The 27,049-nt window shown below is 43.4% G+C and overlaps 2 protein-coding genes across 3 annotated transcripts in view; one reads left to right on the top strand and one right to left on the bottom strand.

Moving 5' to 3' along the window:
* Window positions 1-3,391, top strand: part of LOC139392567 (platelet endothelial aggregation receptor 1-like) — a 31,961-nt gene extending 28,570 nt beyond the window's left edge. The window contains exons 16-23 of one of the 2 annotated variants that reach the window (XM_071140616.1): window positions 23-151; window positions 293-418; window positions 666-875; window positions 1,054-1,160; window positions 1,285-1,414; window positions 1,581-1,637; window positions 1,909-2,106; window positions 2,627-3,391. In XM_071140616.1, coding sequence (XP_070996717.1) covers window positions 23-151; window positions 293-418; window positions 666-875; window positions 1,054-1,160; window positions 1,285-1,414; window positions 1,581-1,637; window positions 1,909-2,106; window positions 2,627-2,769 — 1,100 coding nt within the window. In that variant the 3' untranslated portion in view covers window positions 2,770-3,391. The remainder of the gene's footprint in view (window positions 1-22; window positions 152-292; window positions 419-665; window positions 876-1,053; window positions 1,161-1,284; window positions 1,415-1,580; window positions 1,638-1,908; window positions 2,107-2,626) is intronic. The other variant, XM_071140625.1, reaches the window with a different exon arrangement.
* A 62-nt stretch (window positions 3,392-3,453) lies between these two features.
* Window positions 3,454-27,049, bottom strand: LOC139392573 (lamin-A-like). Its single transcript, XM_071140641.1, has 13 exons — window positions 26,325-27,049; window positions 23,958-24,346; window positions 9,632-9,788; window positions 9,045-9,170; window positions 8,605-8,778; window positions 8,259-8,384; window positions 7,851-8,071; window positions 7,370-7,706; window positions 7,056-7,163; window positions 6,746-6,865; window positions 6,515-6,571; window positions 5,979-6,182; window positions 3,454-5,735 (listed from the first exon to the last, which is right to left on the bottom strand). The coding sequence occupies exons 2-13, from the start codon at window positions 24,308-24,310 to the stop codon at window positions 5,700-5,702; spliced, it is 2,019 nt and encodes a 672-aa protein (XP_070996742.1). The 5' UTR covers window positions 24,311-24,346; window positions 26,325-27,049; the 3' UTR covers window positions 3,454-5,699.

The following is a 27,049-nucleotide window of genomic DNA, read 5'->3' on the forward strand; positions in this document are numbered from 1 at the left end:
TGTGTTTTGGTGTAATTCCTAGCCTGTCCAGTGGGTTTCTATGGTAAGCAGTGTACTGGAGTGTGTAGATGTGCCCACAACTCAACGTGCAACCATCAAGATGGGTCCTGCCTCTGCCCCCCAGGATGGACAGGCCCTGACTGTACTTCACGTAAGTCTGGCTCAATGAATTTTTAAAATAAAATATACTGTATCACACATGCCTTTACTGATTGAAATCAATTACATTTTTTTTTTTTATAAAGAGTTCAAATACATGAGTCATACTTTGAATCTCACCCTGTGTCTCTAGAATGCCGTCCTGGGATGTTTGGCCTTAACTGTGCCCAAGTCTGCTCCTGCCCACCCAACTTCTACTGTGACCCACAGACAGGGGAGTGTGTGTGTGAATCAGGACCAGGGATCGACTGCAAAAAAGGTATGGTATGGTCTCTCCTTTACCCAATGAACAGTTACGAACCACACATCTGTTTACAAGCTAGTCATGACATATCGTTGCCCATAGCTACCAGACTATAATTATTGTCTATTGAATCTGCTACAATCCAGTTAAATGAGACGGTAATGAAACTTTGGTTATTGTCTACCTAAGGCCATTCAGCATTGTTACAGTGATGACTGGAGGGCCTGTGACGGTGATGACCCTTGTTCTCTGTGCTCCACAGAACGCTTTGTGAGCATGATGGTGCCCGTGTCCCCGGGGGAGAGGGACTCCTGGGGGGCCATCGTGGGTATCGTGGTGCTGGTCATCCTGGTGGTGCTGCTGCTGGCCCTGCTACTGCTCTACCGCCGCCGGCAGAAAGACAAGCAAGCCAACACACCGACAGTCTCCTTCTCCACCTCACGCACCGTCAACTCCGAATACGCAATACCAGGTACTGTATTGATACAGCATTGTTTTAAAAGATGTTAAAGAACAAATGTTTGCGAACAGTTTGACCACGTAATGTATCCATACTATAGCGGTTATAATTTTTGGTTATTATTCATACACAGTCATGTATTTTATATACAGTGCTGGTTATTGATGTCATGTCCCTTCTTGCTCCTCAGATGTACCTCACAGCTACCACCACTACTACAACCCCAGCTACCACACACTGACTGGGGGCAGACCCCCTCTACCACACGTTCCCAACAACCAGGACCGCGCCATCAAGGCAAGTGTCATTACCGTCACCTCAAGTCAACTCTGTTACACCCCTGTGTCCTTTATACTGGATATACTTGTTTGAGAGGAGCTGCATGATGTCCGATTGGTTAATATTGGTGTCTTTCAAACAGAACACCAATAACCAGCTCTTCTGTAACGTGAAGAACATGGAGAGGGAGAGAGGGCGAGGCCTGTTTGGGGTGGAGAGCAATGCCACTTTGCCTGCAGATTGGAAACACCATGAGGCTGGCAAAGAACCAGGTCTGTCTTTATTACTGCCTGTTTCAAACTGCCCGTTCTTCACCAACTTTCATCTTCAGCCATTTCATCACCTGGTATTGATTTAATACCAAGACAGGCTATTTGTCGTTTATGAGTTTGCTATAAATAAAATAGATTATACCAAATGTGTGTTTAATGTTTACAGGAGCTTTTGGCATTGACCGCAGTTATAGCTACAGTGCCAGCCTTTATTACAACAAAGGTAGTTTTCCATGCTTCCTATATCCCTTTTCTCCTTCATTTCCAGCAACTCCAAGTTAACATGAAATATGCTTGCTTTTCTCTAGAACTACTCTAGGCAACATTTCCATCAATCCATTTTCACACCTGCCTTCCTTTTGTGGCATATTTAACATAAATAATGCCTGAACTGTCAACCCATCACCAGATTACAAGCTACATGTGACCTGGCTGACCCAGAGCCAGTCAGCTTCTCTGTTAACTTTTTACGCTCTGCCCCTTGTTTGTGACAGAGCTGAAGGACACTGTGGTGGCAGCTAGCAGCAGTTCTCTGAACAGTGAGAACCCCTACGCCACCATTAAAGACCTGCCCGGCCTGCCCTTCGGCCCTCCTGAGAGCAGCTACATGGAGATGAGGACGACCGTGCCCCATGAGAGGTCCTACACGGAGATCAGCCCTCCACCATTCAGCACAGCAACATTACACAGAGGTGGGTTACTCTACTGTTGTTCAGGACCCTTCCAATTTAAATCAGTAGTATACATGCAATATCTGGCTATGCTAGCATGTAAAACAGCAAAACAGACAATTCTCTATCACTATGTAAAACGTTTAGGTTTCACATAGCATACTCAAGAGAAAATGAATAAATGTTAGCCTGTGCAAATAGACAAGGGTTTGTGGGCTGGGTTGACAAATGAGATGGATGGGTTTCCGTAACACATGGTTGACTGAGCAGAACTGTTTTCATGGAAATGAAACAGAGGTCATGTGAGGAAAGGGAGAGGGGAGGAAACCACAGGAGTGGATTGGAAAGTCTCAGTAAGAGGGCTGGAGAATGGATTGACCTATAGCAATAACCTCATTCCTATGCCAGGAGAATCATACGGTATATTTTTTTAGTATGATCCTGAATTTAGCATTCACATTATTTTAGTAAACACAAGACAATCAGAAATATAAACTCCAGTAGATGGATAATTACAATATGATTATTTCACATTTTTCAGAGCGCAGTTCCCTTGGCCAGGTCCCAGAGCAGGAGCCCCAGAATCACTATGACCTACCTGTGAACAGCCACATCCCAGGACACTATGACCTGCCACCTGTCCGCCGCCCACCCTCTCCCACATGCAGGAGACTGCCCCAATGACACCAGCCCTACTCTGAACATCACAATCAGAAGAAAAACTTTACTGCCATTCAAAAACTTTGGTAGGAAATTGTCTTGGGGTTATTCAAGGCTACAAAACAGTCAGTTGCACCAGTGACAGTCAGGGCAACCTGACAAAGTGGGTTTACATAGTAACACTGTCCCCTGGTGGATTAAAGTGGCATTTTCTCCACCGTTAAACACTTGTGATCCAGACTCGAGGGCCAAGGCATGCTGGGATAGGCTTTGAGGATGCCAATATCACAGTCTGAGGGCATACATGCATACATTTGAATTTGACCAAACTTGGGATTCCTTCAAATGTTATTGTCACACTGCAGATGAAGGGACTTGGCTTGGAGCACATGCTTTGGCACACAAGCCTTTTAACCAGAATGACAAACTGGGACAGCAATCGAAATACATTTTTATATCTCCATGATGTCAGTAGTTCAGTACAATGTCCTCTCAAACCCCTTTTCCCCTCCCCTATATTCCATAGAATGTCAGCTTCCAATTTGGGGAAATCCAGAGCACGTTTGTACAGCTAGCTCCTCAATGTTTTTCAATGTAATCATGCAATATGTTGTATATAATGTACATAAAATGGCAGAACATTGTATACACTTGTTTATAAGTATTTTGTACTCAAGTAGCTACTTGAAATCTAATATCACACATCAATCCACAGATAAAATTTTATTAAGAAGTCAACCACAAGACAGCATGTGTTGGGAAAATAATTTTACTGGTCTCGAACATAAAAGGCAATAAATTGTAAATCACTACTACATTCTACCTGGATTGCATGGATTTTCCATATTAGGCATAATCATTTCTTACAAATTCAATTGAGCATTATGTACCAGGACAATTTCCGTACAAATATGCAAGTATAGCCAACATACTCTGTAAATCTATAATTTCCATTGTCTTTAAAGACAATACCACATATCTTTGGAATTGACACTTCATAATGCAAAAAGAATACCATTTTCAATGATCACTAGCCGGTATCAATAAGGCACTTGAGACATGATGAGAAAAGAAATACTGAAAGTGACAAAAGTAATAATCATTTTTTACTTGGACAGTTTGAGCTTCTCTAATGTTTTTCGGTTAACAGTGAGAATAAGCACCTTTTCTCCTAAAAGGTAGTGATGTGTATGAAGTACAAAAAAAACACAATGTTGCAAAAACTATCAAGTATTCTCAGAAAATCTTTACTGCTTATACATTCTATAAAAAAGGCTGCCAGACTAGTACATGCCTCTAATATGAAGTGGATAAAGCTTTGTAGATGATTATAGCTCATTTTTGACATAGTTGTAAAGAAATAAGAAGCCCCCCCCCACCCCCCCAAAAAATACCCAAAAGCAAAGCCACTAAGCTCAGAAAAACACAGCCATTATAATCCTTTAGTGGGAGAGAGGACAATAGTCTCAAGACTACAATACAAGAATACAGAGGATTGGCATCATATCATGAGGAATTGATGTTAAGTCTCATTTAGGTTTCCTTCTCAAGTAAATACTCTTTCTGACCTTGTCAAAGCGAGTTCTTATGCACCATTTAAATGTAAACACAGTAATTGATTACACTGAAAATATGGCACCAACATACTGTGTAGTTCATTAATAAAGTAAACTTTTGGCCAGATAATACCATATAGTCCAACTACCCCTATGGGCCGTTCAGGCTCATGCTTACTATCTTTAACTATCTGTACCCATTCTTTCTGACACTACACCTGATACAAAAGGTACAGAATGTACACATTGTTGCAATGCTGTCATGAGAAGGTAAGCATTGTACTTTCATTTAAATCAACACACTTCCAACTCAGACAAGTTCTGTCTTTAGAGTCTGACAAACCAGAACATCTATTTCTCAAGCTGCCACATTCCCTCAACCCTAAAAATGCAAAACCATAATAGAATGTTACAGTAACATTACTATAATCCATCTGGCAAAGAAATCATATGTGTGTCTAGATCTGATGAGTTGCCCTACAGTAACTGTTGTTTATTCATACAAGACAAAGGTGAGGTCAGAGGTCAAGTCAGACAACGTTAGAGGTAATCCTCTAAGAGGAAACTATTTCTAGAGGTCAGTCATGTCAAGACCTTACAATACAGTACTACTTTGTCTTCCCCATATCTGTGTGCTCATCTCGTTTTGGTATCCTTTCTTTAACAACTACATACCTCTTTCAAGCCTGTGAAAACAAGTCACAATTTGGAACCTATATCCATATCACCATAGTAGTCTGACTGATTCATGAGTAATAATTTAGATGTCATTCCACAAAAAACTACTGTCTTGTGTTCAGAAATATAAACACCTTGATGACAGTGTCAAGTTTGAGCTCCTCTTTGTAACTATGGCTTTAGAATGACCAATCCCATCGCTCAGTCTAATACAAACCCCCATAAGCCTCCAGGAGTCAGAGGGGGTTAACTCCATCTCTATTTAGTGACATTTAGGACATTCTATGGTAGTGTATGTGGAATACCAGGGAAGAAAACCCTGATTCCAGCCCTCATGTCCACAGATTCATAGCAGGATTTGCAGCTGTGTGTGTTTACGGTTGACAGCTTAGACATGAGACGCGAAAGCCCACTATGGATCAAAGTGCACTGTAATGGTAAAGGTGCTTTCTGGTCCTCTCTCCCTAGATATGGCCCAAGACAGTGGAAGTATCTGCCCAGTCCACATGCAATATACCTAGAATATACAAGCTCATATATCTGAAGTGAATACGCAGCTCCTAAGCCCTTCGCCAAACACCAAAGTCAATCTAACCTGCCGATTATGGCATACAAAATAAGACGGATCATATATGAAACAAAGCAAATAAAGAGTAAGAAAGCATCTCCCATCCATGTGTGGGAGGTTGATGTCTTAGGTAAGATGGTGCCTGTCTGGCTTTACATGATGGAGCAGTTCTCCGGTCTGGGACCTCCCTGAGAAAGACAGGAAGTGACATAGGGGGGGTTAGAGGAAGTGAAGGAGCCGGGAAGGGGATGTTGTCATAACAGCAGGAAAAACAGGAAAACTGGGATAAGTGTTGCTGTGTGCATGATTCAGAGTCAGAGAATGAGGGGTGTTTGTGCTTTGACACAGAAAGAGTGTGTGTTAAGGGTCTTAAAATGTGTGTTAAAACGATATACATGATACATGATCAAAAAGATGGAGTCCTACAGTACCTGTCTGGGTGAGTTGCTGCCCATTATGAAGAGAGGAGACATCAGGCCCTCAGGCAGACCTCCTCCACTGCTGACGGAGCAGGAGCCGCTGGACACCCCTGAGGTGGCACAGCTCTTATCAGACGGCTGGCCACACGAGCCACAGACCACCGTGCGGCTCCGCAGGTTGTACTCACTGTCCACACCGCACGCACTGTGGTTGCCCTGCAGAGGGAGACAGAACAGTTGGTTCCAACATTACTGGTAAATACCAACTGTAGCCACTGTGGCTCCTACAATTTTTGAGCTCTGGGACCCAGTGAAGTTAAATAAAAGTCTTTCCATTTTTCTTGTCCCTTTAGAGAAGGTTTTAAGTGTCGCACACCCCTGGCCTTGTTCGGTGACTAAATAAGTACTCTGCATTAATTAACATATTTTCATCTGAAACAGGGGATCATGAACAACATTTTGGCTCAATAGCCTTCCTCACAGTGTAAGTATATTATGAGTACTTTATTTATCCTGAGCCTGCGGCTTTCATAAACAGTGAGACTCACGTCATCGTCATCATCTTCCTGGAACAGGGTGCGTGTAACCTTCCTCTGTGCCATTTCCTGTGGGAAAGAGGCGCAGAACAGTCCATTTGTCAACCGGCTATGCCGTGAGTAAAGTAATTTACCTAATCTCACATGCATTCAAATATGTTGCCAAGAGCAAAACTGAACAGTCAAAGGGACAATGGGAAGGTACAACTACAAACATGTGACGTGTGTGTGTGTGTGTCTCACCTCCCCATTGGCGCTGATCAGGGTGGTTTGGAACAGGTCTCCGCTGCCCCATGAGCTCTGGGTCTTCCACACCAGGTCTGAGGGGGGGTTGTGGGTGCCGCCTGCTCCTGAAGCCCAAATCTACAGAGGGAAGAGGTACAGGACTGTCTGTTATGACCTGATCACATACTATAGATACTTTACACAGTGGCCCACATTGTGACAAACAAGCTGATCACTGTTAGAATACACACTTCCCTCAACATGGTGACTAAAAACTGAACACAAACATAGTTGATGACAGTGCAGACACGACAAAGGTTTTACTCACTGTGACAGTCTGTCCTGCCTTGAGGTTGAACTTGGGGGGGAACTTGTAGACGATGGGAGTGCTGCTGCCCACCTGTCTCTTCACCTGCCAGTGGCCCAGGAGCTGGTCCTGAAGGAAAACAGATAAGCATCGTCTGTTTCAGCCAACTAAAATCACTAAGTAGAAAAGAGATATTGTCCTTTTACAACATCACCCAACATGATGTTTTTACAATAGTAGCTTCCTTACAAAACCTGTGCTCATAACAGAAAGCCTGCGACGCATCGTAGCAGAAAGCACCCATTGTATGTCGAGCTGACAGATGAACTCCATACCTCGTTGGCCTTGTTGCTGAGGCGGACGAACTTCCCCTCCAGGTCCACCTCGTCCACGGTGACGCGGCCGCTCGCGGAGGCCTGCTGGGCAATGCGTGTACGTGTCACGGCACCCCCCGCCAGGCTGGAGGTCTCACTGTCGTTGTCATTGAGACGCCTCTTCTTGGCGCTGGCCGTGCCTGAGGAGTTGCGGCTGCCGCTGGTGGACTGGATCATGCGGCCGCTGTGGCTGTGTCCTGAGCCCGAGGTACGGGTGGTAAGTGTGTGTCCTGAGCCCGAGCCGGTGGTACGGGACACGGTGACTCGGGTTGGGGGAGGGCTGGGGGACAGACGCAGTCTGGGGGGGCAGAGAATAAGATTGTTGATACTAATCTAGTGAGGTTGTGTAGGTTACATGAGTTCATTTAGTTCAGTCTGTGAGTGGCTTTCAGTGTGTGTGTACACATGATGTGCATTGTGCATATCTGTCATGTCTCCTCACCTCTCCTCCTCTCCCTCCAGCAGTTTACGGTAGGCGCTGATCTCCATGTCCAGGGCCAGTTTGATGTCCAGCAGCTCCTGGTATTCATCCAGCTGTTGCTGCATCCGCATGCGCATGTCCCCCATCTCCCTCTCCTTGTCCTCCAGGCGCCGGCGCATCATGTCCCGCTCCCGGGCCAGAGACTCCTCCAGCTCACGCACCCTGGCCTCACTCGCCGCCAGCTAACACACAGAGCGTTGATACGCCGGTTAGACCAATCAAAGGGCCATATTTGATGAGATGAACTGTGCTAATACGTTGTATTAGAGCCAACACTAGAGCTAAGATTACAGCTGTCAGAGCTCCACAGTATGGAGATACACGGTAAGAGGATTCTGTGATTGACAGGTGGACAGGGTGCAGCCGTACCCGTTTCTGCAGCTGGCTGAGCTGAGAGGACATGCCCTCCATCCGCACGCGAGTCTGCTGCAGCTCCTCATGGGCCGCCCCCACCAGGGTACTGTTCCTGTCTGCAGAGTGACGGGCGTTCTCCAGCTGAGACACACACAGGGTCAGAACGAAACCATATGCGGTATGTGTCTGTGCTAGTTTGGCACTGGGCCAGTGAAAAGATATTGAATGATGCATGGACAGTACTACCGATTTCAACTGGATGGACAGCTTAGTGAAATGAAATAACACTACCGTTTTGAACTGATTTACTTCTAGTCCACGTTTGAGCTGGCAGTGTGGACCCGTGGGTTGTGCTCCCTACCTTGGAGGTGTAGGTCTTCTCGATCTCCTCCTTGTAGATGCGGACCTGCTCCTCGTGCTGGGCTCTCAGCTCTATTAGGGCCTCGGCCAGCTTACTCTCGTAATCCTGCTTTGTTCCTGCACTGTCAATCTCCACCATGCGAGACTCGTGCCTGCGCTTGGACTCCCTCAGCTCCTGCAGGGAGATAGATGGTACAGGCATACTTGAGCTATGGAAGAGGGGGTGAAGGAGTAACCTCATAAAACAGACTGATCTCGGGGTTCCATCAGTCTGGTTTACAAGGCTAGTGAAGAGGACAGAAGAGGAAACAAAAGAAGGGAGAGAAAAAGAGTGAGATAGATGAGGAGCAGATCAGAGGGAAAAAATGAAGAGAGACAAGGTAAAAAGAGAGAGTGAAGGGTCAAGGGAGAAAAGGAGAGATAAAAGAGGGAGTGTCTCACCTCTCCGTAGATGTTCTTCTGGAACTGCAGTTCCTCCTTGATGGTCTGCAGGCGGTTCTCAGCATCTACTCTCCTCAGCATCTCATCCTGAAGCTGCTTCTTAGCGTCGCTCAGACCGGTCTCCAGCTAAAGGGACAGAGTTTAAAGTTTGATGTTTAACTTTGGGGTTCTGTTAGATTAGATCAAATGTGACTAATTTGTTGATCTGAAATCAAGTGTCTAGTTATCAAAATCGCTTTGGCGAGGAGGAATAGAGGAGCTGCATGTAACATGTCAATACATGACTGGGTGAAACTATAGTTCACCGATGTGACCAGAAGGTGGCGTAGGAATATTATTCATTTCGGAGTTCATTGAGAACGATCCACGGTGATGCACTGACCCTGACCCAGCACTAGCCCCAAAAGTCATATTCACAATTGACAGTTCTTTAAAAGTAAGTCAATATTTTTTCTTTATATACACTGGATATTTTTTTTATTTTTTTAGCAATCATATGCAGTTTGAACCCTGTACCTGAGGAGAGAGTATGCAGTATGTGTAGGTTTCAGAGTTGTCAACGCTATCCATTAGGCCTGGTCTCTTACCTTGGCTAGCTGGGCCTTCAGGTCCCTGACCTCAGCATCTAGAGAGCGTTTCTCCCCCAGGGCGGTGGACAGAGAGGCATCTTTAGAGTTCAACAGAGCCTCTAGATCCCTCAGCCGGGCCAGAGCTGCCTCCAGGTCCGACTCCTTCTTCCCATTTCTGTTCAGACAGGTAGGCAAATAACACAGTCTGTGTTTGAGCAACTTATGTCTAAAAGTGTTAATGGTGAAACGCCCATGCAGCATCTGCATTCCAACCATGAGCTCAATCAGTTACATTTGAGTCATTTAGCAGACACTCTTGTCCAGAGTGATTTACAGAAGCATTTAGGGTTAAGTGCCTTGCTCAAAGGCACATCAGATTTTTCACCTATTCAGCTCAGGGATTTCAACCAGCTACCTTTCGGTTACCTGGCCCAATGCCCTTAACCGCTAGGCTACCCTCCCATTTCAAGGGGATATGCAATTAGATCTTGAGTTACGAAGTTGTCTACAGTGTTGTTTTGAATGATAAACAGTGAGCAGATTTGAGAGCAGATGGTGTTAAACTGTAGCATAGCCTGCTTGTGTATTTCTCACGTTTAGGCCACGAGAGAAAACTGCAGTGGTGTTTTGCCCTTACAGTAACGTTATACTATGCTATTATATTCAGTTATGTCGAATACTATCATTATGTGATCTTGCAGACATTGATTCAGCTTTGATCTAACTTTATTAAAACGAGCACGAGTCGCTGGAGTAGTCGGACCGCAGCCACGGCCTAAATCAAAAACGTTCACATTTGTTTGCAGATGCGTGTTTTTTGTGTCGGACCTCTAAAGCAGCCATCAATTTGCAGTAGTGGTAAAAAAAAAACTGAAACTTGGACGCGGACCGGGAAAAACTATATAGCCAAACAGAAGAGGATGGGGAAGTGGTAGCTTGAGCTTCATACCAGTTTGGCTAGCGCTCAGTGAAAGCCGAGCAGGAAATAGATTCCCCGTTATTACATTTGGCCGCTGCAGTTCAATGTTCATGGTCACTAATGACGCCCATCTGCTTGGGAGACGGCTTCCAGACCACTCACCCACCACTCAGCCCTCATGCTCCCCCAGCCACTGCCAGCCTACAACAACCCTCTCTACTTCCAAATGTATGCATGAATTCAATAAAAAGACACACACAAAATCGGAACCATATGTACGCGCCCTACACCCGCACCAGAACACACAGTCTACAATGGAGTAGAAATATGCTCTGGCACACGCTGAGTAGCCCTCGTCCCATCTCAGACTTCACAAAGGCCCAGAGAGCACTCCTGTTCAGCAGGGTGAGTGATTGACGGACTAATAGGTGCCATCCAACCGCATTTACCGGCACCATCACGGCCACCCACACTTGCATAAAAACAAAGACCCAACACATCATCCTTCGTGCACAGGAACACAAACACCCACACGATATTACAGTGATAATGGACAAGATCCAGCAATTAAAGTGTACGGAGGCATTAGTCTGTAGAAAAGGGTCCATTAAAAACATTGTCTGCATTTTTAAATCAAAATTAGCTTAGCAATATATGTGGCAGTAGACTGCCTAGTCTGATCTGAATTAATTCAACCAGTATCCTTGATTTGTAGAGGCTTAAGGAAACTCTACCCCTGTCTAGATTTGATTGGGCTCTACTCATTAGACTTTGACTGACACCGGGGTCATAATTAGCGTATTTTCCACCTGTGTGGATGGAGAGGATCAGTCTAACAGCTTGTACTGATAAGCCTGACTGACAGCGACACACAGGAGAGCTCAGTGGGATGTGAACAAGGAGTCATGTGAGGAATGTGCTGGTACTGTAGCCGGACACGGCCAGGCAGGGAGAGATGGAAGGTTGTTTTTTTTCCTGGAGAGTGGGCTAAGAAGAAAGGAATTATTTCCGGTCGGCTCCTGTGCTGAAATATTTCCACTGAACTGCAACAAGAGTCACTGTTTTAGCTAGGCTTAGCTCTTATGTCCCAGACGCGCACACATACACAGGCCCTCATACACCCAGGTACTTGGAGGGCATGAGACAAGGTAGTGTGAAGACATGTCCCACTAAATAGCAACCTCTCAACCAAAAACAAGCGAATCAAGAAGGACAGCTTTAGTGACTGGGAGCAAATGAAACAGCAGTTATTGTACTGTTGTCATTTTTACAACTATGTTCAACAATATTTGTTAAGTTTAACTGTGGCTCTAATGAAGTTCTCACTGTTCCAGTGGTTGGGAGGGTGCTGTTTGTGTGGAATATTTTATAATAGTCATTCAAATATAATAGACATAGGAGAACCCAGAATAACCCAACGTAGGGCTGATAGTCCTGTGTTATGAGGTGTGAGTGTGTCTGCATGTGTGTATAGCCCAACTTGCACACAGAGTTGGAACAGTAAAGCACTTGACATTCAGACATCCAGACATTCAGTGTTTAAATAAGACATGGAAACATTTCGTGCTGGGGCTACATTAATACCTCCAGAACTGTAGCTTGTGTGTGGGTGGTGGGCCACTTATTATGACTAAATGGGCTATGTGGATCAGCTCTGGTACTGAATCTATGGTGATAAAGAATGTAAATAATAAGCATGTATGTGATATTATCTCATGTGAATTAGAGGTTGACCGATTAATCAGCACGGCCGATTAATTAGGGCCGATTATAAGTTGTCATAACAATCGGTAATCGACATTTTTGGATGCCAATTATGGCCGATTACATTGCATTCCACGAGGAAACTGCATGGCAAACTGACCACCTGATACGCGAGTACAGCAAAGAGCCAAGGTAAGTTGTTAGCTAGCATTATCTTTAAAAAAACAATCTTAACATAATCAATATTTAACTACACATATTTGATGATATTACTAGGTTAACTAGCTTGTCCTGCGTTGCATATAATCAATGCGATGCCTGTTAATTTATCATCGAATCACAGCCTACTTCGCCAAACGGGTGATGATTTAACAAAGGCGCACTTGCAAAAAAAGCACAATCGTTGCACGAATGTACCCAACCATAAACATCTTTCGCCTTTCTTAAAATCAATACACAAGTATATATTTTTTAAACCTGCATATTTAGTTGAAAGAAATTCATGTTAGCAGGCAATAATAACTAGGAGAATTGTGTCACTTCTCTTGCATTCATTGCACGCAGAGTCAGGGTATATGCAACAGTTTGGCTCATTGCGAACTAATTTGTCAGTATTTTACATAATTATGACATAACATTGAAGGTTGTGCAATGTAACAGGAATATTTAGACTTATGGATGCCACCCGTTCGATAAAGTACAGAACGATCCGTATTTCACTGAAAGAATAAACGTTGTTTTCAAAATGATAGTTTCCAGATTTGACCATATTAATGACTAAAGGCTCGTATTTGTGTTTATTATATTATAATTAAGTCTATGATTTGATATTTGATAGAGCAGTCTGACTGAGTGGTGGTAGGCAGCAGCACGCTCGTAAGCATTCATTCAAACTTTACTGTGTTTGCCAGCAGCTCCTAGCCTTATCAACTCCTGAGATTAGGCTGGCAATACTAAAGTGCCTATTAGAACATCCAATAGTCAAAGGTATATGAAATACAAATGGTATAGAGAGAAATAGTCAACACGTCATAATTCCTATAATACCTGCAACCTAATATTTCTTTACTGGGAATATTGAAGAACTGGGAATATTGAACCACCAGCTTTCACATGTTCTGAGCAAGGAACTTAAACGTTAGCTTTTTTACATGGCACATATTGCACTTTTACTTTCTTCTCCAACACAGTTTTTGCATTATTTAAACCAAATTGAGCATGTTTCATTATTTATTTAGATAGATTTAAAATAGATTAAATTAAATAGATTTTATTTCTGTATTATATTAAGCTAAAATAAAAGTGTTCATTGAGTATTGTTGTAATTGTCATATAAATAAATGTTAAAAAAAAATACTAAAAAATTTAATTTTTTAATTTTTTAAAATCGGCTGATTAATCGGTATTGGCTTTTTTTGGTCCTCCAATAAATCGGTATCGGCGTTGAAAAATCATAATCGGTCGACCTCTAATGTGAATGGCTGGTCGCTCCAGAGTGGAGCAGCGGTCTAAGGCACTGCATCTCAGCGCTAGAGGCGTCACTACAGACTCTGGTTCAATTCCAGGCTGTATCACAACCGGCCGTGATTGGGAGTCCCATAGGGCAGCGAACAATTGGCCCAGCATCGTCCGGGTTATGGCCGTCACTATAAATACGAATTTGTTCTTAACTGACTTGCCTAGTTAAATAAAGGTTAAATAAAAAAATTGAATCGAATAGCTTTAAGAAGATGATATAGGTCATAGTAATACAGGAGGCCTGGCTGTGATGACATAGAATGTGAATGACCTGAGTATGGCAATATTGGATGTGATGTGTGTCAGTAACTTTGTTCATCAGCTGTAGTGCTGAGGATATAGGTGATAATGAATGGCATTGTTGATCCGCTCTAGTGTTGAGGATACGGATGCCTGTTTATCGAAGACTGCCAGTAAGCCTGCAATGCGTTTGTTTGCTCCAGGATGTCAACCTATTGGAATTGCATGCCCTGTAAACAATGGGAGGACATGGCAGAACATCATGCCTGAGCGTGAATGGGCGAGAATGTGTGTGTGCAAACTAAATACATTTGTAGAGCAAAATGAACTTCGAGTTAAGTTTACATTTGAATCCATGCAAACTTGGACCACACCTCAGAAACCGGTGTGGATGGAAGTCTGTTTTGATAAACAGCATGTGTTGGATGTTTATACAACAGAATTGTAGGATATAAAGAACCAAACCAGTGAACTGTATTTATAGCATATAGGGTGTGATGTGTTCAATTTTCACAATTACTCATAGGCCATTGATCCAGCCATCTAGATACCATGTAAAGAAAAGGAGTTAAGGAAGCCTACAGTTAACAGTCTGATTTAGATAAACGATTATGCTTCGAACACACTGTAGCCCGACTTTCTCCTGTGCACATTCATTTTGTGATCATCTCGGTTACCCAGAAGTAAAATTGTCTTTCGTAAGTCTGTTACTTTTTAACATCTGGAGGGAATGGCGTTAACAAATGTGATTACCTTTGTGCAAAGGAAGCAAAAGCTACTCCCTCGGAAACTCTTGGCCAAACCCCTCCCTTCTAATTTCCATAGTGTTTCTCATGGCCAAAATGCACATTTTAGTTTAGATTATTTTTAATTACAGACAATTTTGACTTTGTAGCTTCGGAATCTAGTGGAAACTATTTATCATCCGCACATGGGCTTGAAAGGCGACCGCACCAGTTTAAGCACCGCCTTCACCCAATCCTGATTCGTCCAAGTAATCAACGATGAATACCTAAAACCAGTAACTACTGCTGCTGGTAATCAAATAATTATGTGATCCTTAACAGATCCATGCCGTTTCATCTGTCCACCAGAATTTGTCTACGAGAGATTGTTGTTGTGACAACAGTGTTATATCAAAGCCCACACAACTTTAAAAAGGGCAAAAAGCTCTGTCTCTAAATGTTTTCCAGTATACATAGAGAGCAGCAGAGCTACTCCCGAAAGAGTTTAGTGAGAGTGTGTGTGTGTGTGTGTTTGAGAGAGAGAGAGCAAGAGAGAGTGAGGGGAGGAATTATAAAACAGAGGAATGTGTTGGTTCAGCCTCCACTGACTCACTGCTATCTTTGTCCCCGTCATTGACGAGAATTGAGCTAGCCCGCCTAAAAATAAAAAAAAAACACGGAATCGACGGAAAACCCACAATCCTCGCTGTTTTGCTGTGCCGTTGCTATGACAACAGAGGCCTACTCATCAGGCCTAAAGTATGGCCTTTCCCCACATTTTGGATGGAATGGATAAACACACAGAATTTTCACTGCCAATGCTTACTTTGAGCATATTTTCCTTTATAGGCCTATTTGGAAAAGCTTTCCTGCTAGGCTCCTGGTGGAAAATCTAGCCTATAATTACTACAATATGACAGATGCATCATGCAGAATACCCCCAAAGTCTTAAAGGCTGTTTCCCATGAAGTTGATGTTAAACAGATCATTCATTGTATGCACCTGATATCATATTTTAAAAACGTAGACACTTCATTGGAAACTAACAATACTAGACACTTTACTTTAACCAGGGATACATATAGTTCACATCCAAATGACTTTTTACACATAACTACTACAGCGGCATGAATATAGACAACTATGAACGCTCCTATACTGTGTGTTTGTGTGTGCGCGTGCACCCATCCTCTGGTCCTCTCACTATATTACCACACCCACTTTGACTCTTTATTTTACCTTTATTTAACTAGGCAAGTCAGTTGAGAATAAATTCTTACTTTCAATGACGGCCTAGGAACAGCCTTGTTCAGGGGCAGAACAACAGATTTTTACCTTGTCAGCTCGGGGATTCGATCTTGCAACATTTCGGTTACAAGTCCAACACTCCACTCTCACTCTTTTACGCACAGTAAATTACTTTCCCCAGTTCCCCCAGTCATTTCCCTATCAGTGCACCGTAGTGAAGCGGTCAATGCTAAATCACCCCACGAATGGGAAAGGACAAATCTCAATGGAGTCGCACAGTCAATCAGGCAGTGCAAAAAGCCCTCTGGCCTCTCTGTGCTATTAGAGGGTCTGTTAGGAATGAGAACGTAATCACCCCCTCCGGTGTTACTACAGTCTTCCACTGCACAGAGTTGTAATTGTTGATTGATCTGTTACGGTGAGCTACTAAGGAGCGAAACCCCGCCCGTCTGGCTGACATGTGTGAACACGTGTGGGTGGGGTTCCTTGGAAGTTGGAAATTACCGGGGGGGTCCTCCGTCCCTAAAGCCCATCTTTGGGCTCCCATCTCTATTAATAGCTATCCTTTCCAATCCCATTTTCCCAATCCCAAAGTGGTAAGTTTATGATACAGAGAACACAGAGGGGGAAAATGAAGGCTGTTGAATAATGGGGTCTTAGTGCAAACAAGGTCCATAAATAGCAGTAGAGAGTTTTTCCAAGACCAACAGCCAGACTATAGAATGTGTCAGAGTTTCATGAGAACTCTGAAAACAGCATTGATTAAAATGAAAAATGTACATTTCGCATTTAAAGTTCAGTATTCAGACCATGGATTGGTTCAACTGTTACTTCTGTATTGATTCAACTAAATGCTTAAGTATGTCATGGTATTCTTTCAACTAAAAAGTTTGTTTATGTGCACATCATTTAGAAGCACTGTTAAGAGAACATGGAGATCTGACATTCAAATAAAAATAATACAAAATAGAAAGTACAGGCTGGCACATGATCAGGTCTCTTCTGGGATCAAAAACACACTGGAAGGGATTGTTTTCATTCCGTGTGTGTGTGTGAGAAAGAGAGATAATTCACAAGGGGAAAACAACCCAGCCATAGCCAGAAGCCACCCACTCACCATCTCCATATGGGGCAGATGGGAAAAGAATTCCTAGTATTTCACCACCAACATCATGGTGCTCAAGACTGCTATCTTCCTTTGTGTTTCAAATAGACAAGCAGCGATAGGGGGGATATGGAGAGGAGGCCATTTCGTGTCACATAAACATCCTACACATGGGTCGTGCTCAGTAGGTACAAAATGTTTTGAAACAGAAAAATACCCCCCCCATTTCAAAATGTTTTTTTCCCCTTGTCATGTCCATTGAACATGTCCCTGCTTGTGCCTCCCATAATATCCCAATTCAAACACATGGCCAGCAATGAGGAAAAGAAAGCATCTCTCCCACAGACAAGGCCTTCTTTGTAGCACTGGCTCTGTGTGTCAGTGACACAGGCCTGGTTCCACTTTTTATGATTAATTAGTGATTCACCATGACATGAGTCAGAAGCCCGCTGCCCTTTCATTCAGCATGTTAGCTATTGTTTGATTTGATTATCTCGCCCTGATAAGGTAGATTACTAGAGAACACAGGTTAGCCAGTTTGTTTTTTACCACTCGTTTTATAACCGGCTTTGACAGAGCAAACAGAGCCAGCAGTGTGCACCCCCCCCCCTGAAATCTGGTTGGCCACCCCAATTGTCCCCCCAGAAATTCTGAGATCTGATAGGTCTTCTCTGAATATATTGATATGACACGCACCGAGCATATCACAGGAAACAGCACCCCTCTGCCAAAAAGAGTATGACATGTCCAGACAGCATCAGATACATGGGTTACAGATAATGAGACAGAGGGGCGCTGTTCGCTATCATAATTATTATTATTTATTTTTTTACATGTAAAAAAATATTCAGGTTCAAAATGGTATGGTCCCCCTAAACTGGGTCTGTGTCCCACCTTGGCCACTCCATTCAAAATGTTCTGGAAATGCCACTGAACAGAATCAGAGCTTAACTGATCTGAGGCCTATTACCCCATGCAGCTGCATTGAGTTACAATGAAAGCTCTGCTGTGGTGCAATGTGAATTGACGGGGAGTGGTGCTAACGTTAGCATTATGGAACTAATACAGCAGACTGTGTGGCGCCTGAGGAGGAGCAGTGTTAGCTTTAACATTCCTGGTTGCTAAAATTCTAATAGTTTGCCAAATTTCAGTTTGTGACAAAACAAGCAAGTATAGTGTAGAGAATCATTGTCCATCTAAACTATAATATACTGAAATATATTTTCCATAAACAAAAATATTGTATTTTCAGCTGTCTGAATCTGGTGTACAAACCCGAAAAGTAAAAGATGCAAAAACTAAACTTAACAGGGAGCATAGAAATATGCACATAGAACAGATCTATCACTTCTTAGACTTGCTTTCAATGAAAATGACAGATCTATAACCCACATTTCTATGTGAATTTGGTCAGGTCGACCAAAAAAGTTACATAATCCAACTTTAATAGGTAAAGATTAGTTCCTTTCTGCTCTACGGTATGTAAACGTCCGTAAACATATCCCTAAGTGAGCACTTGCATTGAGGAGTAGTCTATAACAGTGCATCGGTCAACATTGGCCTGCATCTGGTTAAACATCACAATAATCCTTTTAAAGCTTGGATTGTATAGGCGCCAGTAAAGAAGAGTGATGGTTAGTGACACAAAATGCTAAACATCTGGAGGTATTCCTGAATGTTCAAAATGCTCCATGCAAACATCAAACTCTGTTGAATGAAACGAAAACGCTTCAGACATATTGATCATTTCAAATGTACTTTGAGCATTCAGAGTTGTGGTAATCCACATTACTGATCAGATTAGAACATTTGGGGTCGCACACACCTCATCCACTACCAAATGGGAACATCCCAGTGTGTTGAGTGTAACTTACTTTGAGATGTGCGTTTCTGTGTGTGTTTTAATTTGCATTTGTGTACATGCAATGTGTGCGTCTAAGTATGATGTGTGTTTGTGTGGTGTGAGCATGTGTGCAGAGGCCCAGTATCTTAAAGTGATTTACCTTGTTAGCGAGCGGATGACTCATTCAGCTTGGCTGGGTCTTGAAAAGAATCAAAGTGCTATGGAAACTCTCATACACTCATTCCAGCCCACCAATGTCTTCCCCGAACACAGTACTGGTCTACTGAAAAGGCCAAACACTCCTCTTTAATTATAAAAACTCCATTTAGGCCAACAAAGAGAGCTCTTTTTAGCAGACATCACATTCACAGTCTTAGCACATCTGTTTTCCATTGCCATGTACTTTGTTAGGGCTAGTGGAGCGAGTAGCCACGCCACTAGGCTAGGTATACTCCCACTAGCCCCACTCACGCCTATGGAGAGCCCTAGAGCCTAGGGGACACTAAGTTGAAAGACAAAACAATGTATGAAAATAGCCATCAATTGTAGAACCTTCATAACAGACTTACTATTAACAACATTTCATGTTGTATAACCGCATCCATTGGAACAGTCAGCCTTCAAGCTCCCTATGCATTACTGGTCAATAAACGAGCTGCTGAACTAACTACTAATGACACAGTAAACACTCAAATGCTCTCAATGATAATCAACGACATGAAAACAAAGAGTACTGGTTGTTCACGAAGACAAACAACTTTGCTATAACACTCGCTCTGCGTATTTGAACAGCGCCGGTACATCATCGTTCATTGGCGGGGAGACCATGTTTGCTCTTGTCCAGTTTAGGACAGATTGACTTCATTCAAACACTTCGGACTTCAATGGGTTCCTCCTGTTGTCCGGCTGTGTGTCGGCCAGGCAGAACATTCACATGATTAAATGGAAGTAGAGTGCATTACACGTCAACTAATTGTTTAGAGTTTCCCTGAGCTAAAAGTAGCAGTATAGTCCTTGGTTACTAGTGGAAACCAAACTGTGTTTAGAAAATATTTGGGCTGCCTTGGTAGCCTCCTTGTAATTACTATCCTTGTGGGTACTGTAAATCCCCAAAACAAGGAAAATTCTCCCCGCCAGGACAAAGGCTATTTGAAGTTTATGGGTTAGGATTAGGGTTGCGGGTTAAGGTTAGGTTTAGAGAAAATAGGATTTTGAATGGAAATCTATTTTAGGTCCCAAAGATAGTAAAACATATACTGTGTGTGAGCGAGCGCAGAACTTTCTTAATGAAGGAAATGTGTTTGTGCTATATGATAAGTGTACTTCCTGCCGTGTTCTCTGATAGCCCCAAAGTGCTACAAGTTGGCATGGCAGCCACTCCAACGCAAAACGACTTCACATCAGATTTCCATCATTCATGTCATCGGAATGAAATGACAAGGAAATATGTTGGAACACTTCACACAGTAACCATATTAATTCTAATGAACATTTACCCTGCATACCGTACCCTCAATTTAACAGACAAAACATCATAGGCCTGCGTGTGTCAGAAGATCTTATCAAAATATCTATTGTTCTGTCCCACCCTTAGCCATCTGTTATGTTACTCAGTGTCAACAGGTGTGGCACACAGCAACCTTGGAAAAGAGTCAGGAAATACGGAAATGGGCACGGCTATTGACTTTTGAAATCCCTCAATTGTATAACCTATTCCGCCACCTTTGATCATGAATGCCTACAAATCTTGACAAAATCAGTTAATTGCTTTACAGTCTGCAATAGATTAGTGAACCATCTTTACTTCCAAGGAGTGAAGAAAAAGTCAAAAAGCAAAAGGTTTTAACAATATAATTCACATTGTAAACTGGACAGAATTTAAAGTGGCATTTTTCAAATAGGTGAACCGACAATAAGATCTAGAGAGAACACCGTATCTGCAGAGTCGGCATGGGTCTCCCTGTATATTGTCAACACAAAGCAGTCTATTCATCCAGACGTCTATTCATCGTCTGGAGGGGAGACAGGGGGTTGTTCTGCCAATGACGACCAGCAGCAGGTTCCCCCACACATGCTCCTGTTTCACAGCCACTGGCACAGATGGAAGGCACTGTGGCACGAGACTAGCGTCCGCCGCCCCTCTTATATTCTAGAGGAGGAGAATCCACAGTGGATGACTAGACCTTGACGAATGTGGGAGTGTGGGCCAAGCCTTGGGGCTTATGTTGTAGCTTAGCAAATCATATTGCAGCGTCTTAGTTGAGCAGTCAATATTTTAGGCTAGCCCGATTGTGTTCTAGCATAGAGATTCTTACACTATCCTAACAGTGGAACATGCTTTAGCCAAACAAGGTTCGTTTTTACCCCCCCCCCCCAGCAAATAATTTACAAGCTAGACTGGGTTGTAGACGAGCAGTTTACATCCTAGTAGCCCAATGGCGGCGGTCTGCCCTCAGGGGAGTTGCATGGGTCTGTTGCGACACAAAGACGAACGACTGTGTGGCGTGGCCCAATGGCATGTCTATGAACAGGTGTGTGTGTACATGCCTATGTCTAAGAACAGGTGTGTACAGTCACAGGCCATGGTAAGTGACAGTTACATCTGTTGCAGCACACATCAAAACAGGGCTAGAGGGCTTGGCACTGTATATTGTAGGGCCTACAGCAATGGGGTATTATAATATTTGAATGACTAAGAATATTGTTGAAAGGAACATGCAGACTTTGTATTTATTTGTTGGGACAGTAATATGTATGTATATATGATAAGAAAGTTGTATTTACTTGCATTATTCTAGCAAGCCCTCACAGGGCACCAGCTAGTGGTAATAACATGGTGTTGATAGGGAACTAGCTGATACATATTAAATATTAATAAAGCTGCACTGCCGCAAAGGTCCAGACCTAAGGATAGGCCACAGCCACAGCCCCTTCCCTACCATGGCAACCAAACACTGGCAAACACACCGGCTGCAGGGTAAGAGACCGAGCCTGCCCACGCAGGCCTGAGTGATACATTTCCACTACGCGTGTAACAAATGATTGGTTTCCTTTGGAAAACAATATAGTTATAGGCGATGTTGCTATTCTTCACTCAGCTAGGGACCTTACGGCACAATGGGAAAGAGAAGAGAAGTGAACTGTAAAATTCCATTCACTCACCAAACAGACTTGGTTTTTAAGAGTCACTACTCTCTGAAATGCATCTACTTCTTCAGACCGCCTAACTCACTCAACATCCTCAAGTCAAGATCCATAAGTCCACACCCTGACCAAGGCCGGCACTCAAACACAAACCCACCGCAGAGCCACACCCTCACCTGCAACGTTGGGCACACCAAATACTGCACATTTTGTCTTGACGAATACACTGCAAACATGAATTGAAACATTAAGCCAGCAAAAACAACCAAGGCTCCACCCTCACGTCTCTGTACAGACGCTGTTGCTTCAACATTGCAATTGCACGGTGTTGAAACTCACTGAGGCATGTCAATGAGAAGCTGTTGAAGACAGTGTTTGCAGTTGAAAATATTCCTATTCTCTGTTTGCTACTCCCTTTGGAGGGAAGCCCCATGCATAAACAAGGGTACATTAAAGAAACAAAGTAAAAAGAGTAAAATAACGAGTAAATACAACTAATTCTTTCAACCGTCTTTCATTTCCTCAGACGCACTCCAAACCGATTTGCACTTTGCCAAGACTTTCAAACATTCCTGTGGAGTCATTGCAGGCTGTTGCCTGCTAGTAGGAGAGAGTTGTGCCATTTTCTGTCTGTGGACACATTTACCGACTGAACTCTGGTAGACAGATCCCTTTAACATTCTCCCCAAGGTCTAAGCCTAACCTACCCAGCCAGTTCAGATTGCTCAGTTAGTTTGAGAATGATGCTTACAACACCAGAGTTTGGATTAATGCATGTTTTATCTTAACCTGGAAACCCACTTACAGGATTTGATTGAAACGTGTTGTGTAACAACACATTGCATGCATGGGATTGTGGGAGTGTTAACTTACGAGTGTAATGACACAGTCAAGCGAAAAAGGAGCGATCTGTTTGTCAGGGGCGTGGCCCCGTGGCTGGGCCCTTAGTAATGACATTGTGGGGGAATATAGTATTCCTACCCAACCTGCTGCAAACCACCAGGAATGTACTCAACTAATGTCTGGCATGTCGCTCTCCACACCTCTGTCTAAAGGATTTTAGAAGTCAGAGTTTAACTAATAGGTGGTGTGCATTCTGGTGCAAAATGGATGTTGCATCACCCAGATGTGGATTAGAAGCACTAGCACTCACACCCTCAGTGGCAAACTGCCTTGGAATTAAAGGTTGCAATGGGTTAAATTCAATTATTTATTACTAAAGGCTTATCTGATCAATGCTCTGACAAATGTGCCAGCATACTAGGTATCCAGTCCAGGGTGAAAATGGTTCCAGGGCTGGTGTGCTTATGGTTTGGAAGAGAGAGCAAAACCTGCTGTAGTAGTGGAAATCTACTTCACTGAGAATGACCGTAGTGAAGGACTGGAGTAAGAGCAGACCTGCACTGGTTGATGAGTCAGAGCCACTACAGGGAAATAACACCACCACAAATGATGTGTAATGAAATGAGATGGTGTCTCGTACTCTGGTTTGAATATGCCCCTCCCTATCATGTAGGAGGTTGTAAGCAGGTACATTTGTGTCAGTGAGATTACATGCTGAAGCACAATCACTTTCATATTCAGGCTAAATTAATTAGTCCCTTGGCCAAAACCCAACATGTCCTGCAGCCAGAAACTTACAACAGGGAGCATGGCAATAGACTAACTTTATGACACCACATTCAGATACAGGATTACCTATAAACCTCCTGCCTTTCTGTCCCCATCCCAGCGTTTCCCCTAATAATACTCATGCCACCCAATCTTCTCAAGCTCTCTTGCCCCCCACCTAGAACATTTGGCCTCAATTCAATTGAACATTTGTGTTTGCAGCCTTTGCATGCTGCCTACGAAAAAATGACCTATAGAGGAAACCCTGCCAACCCAATGTGTCCTACCTGACTTTGAGCTCCTTGTACTCCTCCTTGACTTTTCCTAGCTCCAGCTGCAGTCGGGCGCGCTCCTTGGCCACCGAGTCGAGGGTCTTTCGGGCGTCGGCAAGCTCCGTTTCATAGGCCGCCTTCATGCCCGTCACCTCACGGCTGATCTCGGTGTCGGACTCAGTGATGCGCATCCGCAGCCCAGCATTCTCTATCTCCAGCGAGCGCACCTTGTCGATGTAGACGGCCAGCCGGTCGTTGAGGTTGCACAGGTCGTCCTTCTCCTGCAGGCGGGAAATGCGAGTTGGGGTGAGCTGGGTGGTGGCTCCGCCGCGGCTGGTTCGTTTCTGACCCGTTTCCATAGTGGACATCCAGTAAGTGGTTCAGGTGGTTGGCTGGGAGACAGGCTGTGGAGGGAAGGATTAATTCATTAACATCAGATAGAGCAAATGTTAGAACAAGTATAGCGAAAGAATGATGGCACCATGTGACTTTACATGTGCCCAAATAGAAAATAGTAAAGGAGGTTGGGGGGTGGGGCTTAGGAGTGTAACAGCTATGCATCTCTTTCACTATTATAAGCCTTATTAAAATGCTGTTTGGGTGGTTAAGCAACTTTGACTCTCTCCTGAGCAAGTCAAATGACCACCGGTCTGGCGTCTGCACAGTGAACAGGCAATTACGATAATATACAAAATATGTATTCAAGAACTACAGAAGCATACAAAACAATGGACAAACATTATACAAGTAAAGAATAGCTGCATCATCTCCCTTGTCGGCCAACTGCTTGTTGAGACAGAGTGAAGTATTAACAGCCTGCTAATTATGCCAGAGTCAGTCATTCTGAGAAATCTGTCCAATGGTTGTCTCCCTCCACTTACATTCGTCTTGCCTAAACCTCAGTCATTATACCACGGCCTTGACTGACTACATAAATAAAACACAGCAGGATACCCTGATTAGGAGATGAAGAACCACTTTCTCAATGTTTAGAAAGGCAGAGGCAGCAGTGAAATGACTGTCAGAAAGTACTGGATAAAAGGCTTTCAAAGCCCAAAAAAACTAGCTGAGATTCCACTCTGGAACTTTGATATGCCAGTTGAGTATATTATGTTTTCACAATATATTGACAATTAGCCATTTATATGATATTTTCTATATCCATAAATTCATGTAGAAAAATAATATTGAAATCTAAATACTACAGAGCAAGCTGTGACGCTTCATGTGCCACCAATTTTTGCTTTGTAGCATCTACAGATGAAACACTGAGGTCTTATAGGAGGCCTTGGTAAGCCCAAAATGTCATAAATATGCCAACTTTGATTATTTCTCAATTATGCTTTTAGATACAAATTTCAAATACACACTGAATGTACCAAACATTAGGAGCACCTTCCTAATATTGAGTTGCAACCCCTTTTGTCCCCAGAACAGCCTCAATTCGTCAGGGCATGGACTCTACAAGGTGTTATGTTCCACAGGGATGCTGGCCCATGTCGACTCCAATGCTTCCCACAGTTGTGTGAAGTTAGCTGGATGTCCTTTGGGTGGTGGGCCGTTCTTGATACACTTAGAAAACTTGAGCGTGAAAAACCCAGCAGCGTTGCAGTTTAACACACTCAAAACCGGTGCGCCTGGCACCTACTACCATACCCTGTTCAAAGGAACTTAAATATTTTGTCTTGCCCATTCAATTGTCTTGAGGCTTAAAAATCCTTCTAACTAGTCTCCTCCCCTTCAACTACACTGATTGAAGTGGATTTAACATGTGACATCAATAAGGGATCATAGCTGTCACCTGGTCAGTCTGTCATGGAAAGAGCAGGTGTTCCTAATGTTTTGTAAACTCTGTGTGCGTCAACAACCCTTCGTCCAAAGGACTATTGTATGGATTACATTTTGTGATAATCCCCAAAATCATGGTCTTTTTAGACAGGGTTTCGTGAGGAATCACTCAATAACGGATAGATGACATCTATTTCATTACTTGTGCAATAAAACAGTACATATGATAAATAAGTAACTGATAAATGTGAACATGTTAACACTCCATATAATGTATGTGTCAAGCCCTTTCCATAGATAACGAGGTACTTTTGGAAAGAGTAACTACTACATTACTTTCCCCAATAACCATACATTAAAGTAACTTACACTGAATGACATATACTTTAAAAGGTCACAGCCGAGTTGTTATCCCACGCACTCAACTGGTCAACAACGAAAGTGAAATTGGAATGAAATTAAATTTGAACTGTACACTGTAGCCGTCAAGATCAAAGTACAAGCAGGAACCTACTCTCACATCTCTGTTAGTGTGGGCTGACATTCACAACAGTCAGTCAAAGTGCAACCAGAGCCAAAACGTCTTTATCTTACCTTAGTGGGTGTGTGAGGTTGTGAGTGGAAGCCTCCTGGTGGAGCAGTGCGTGTGTCTGCACAGCCGGACCTCTCTGGAAGTTCAGCTGCCGCTGTGTGTTGTAGATAGGTGTTCTTCTCTGGGTCTGGGGTGCCCCTGTGGAGTATAGGGAGGAGGATCAGTGCTGTCTGTGTGCCTTTGGCTCACGCTCTGGAATGGCTGCGTCACAGACTCTCCCTGCACATGTATCGCTGAAGAGAGAAAGACAGCGGGAAGGAGGGAGAGGTAGGGACAGGGAGGAGCCAGGCTCGACTAGTACAGACAGAGCCCACACACAGCACAGCAACTACTCAGCTCCCTGGTGTCTCGATCTTACTCTCTTTTCCTTTCTCTTTCATTCACAGTGGGCTCACAGACACAGTGATCCCAACTGCTTGCACGTGTGGCCTGTCAGTGAAAGCTCCACTTTCAAGTGCAAACAGACAGAGAAAAATGGTTGGATGGAAAATCCGCCCTGATCCATTCTTTAACTGTACGGAGCTGTACAAATTAGTCTGTAATTGCAAATCATCACCTTACTGTCAGCTCACAAAAAAAGATTGCGCTTGCACCATTTAAAAAAAATCAAAAGACCAAAAATCCCAAAGAAAAGTCTGTGTTACTCCTACATTTCCAATGAAGGGTACAGCACAGTACACCAATACAGTAATTCCCATGGGTCATCTTCAAGCTCCCAGGTCACTTT

Source organism: Oncorhynchus clarkii, chromosome 3 (genome assembly GCF_045791955.1).
Source record: "Oncorhynchus clarkii lewisi isolate Uvic-CL-2024 chromosome 3, UVic_Ocla_1.0, whole genome shotgun sequence".
Classification (NCBI taxonomy): Eukaryota; Metazoa; Chordata; class Actinopteri; order Salmoniformes; family Salmonidae; genus Oncorhynchus; species Oncorhynchus clarkii.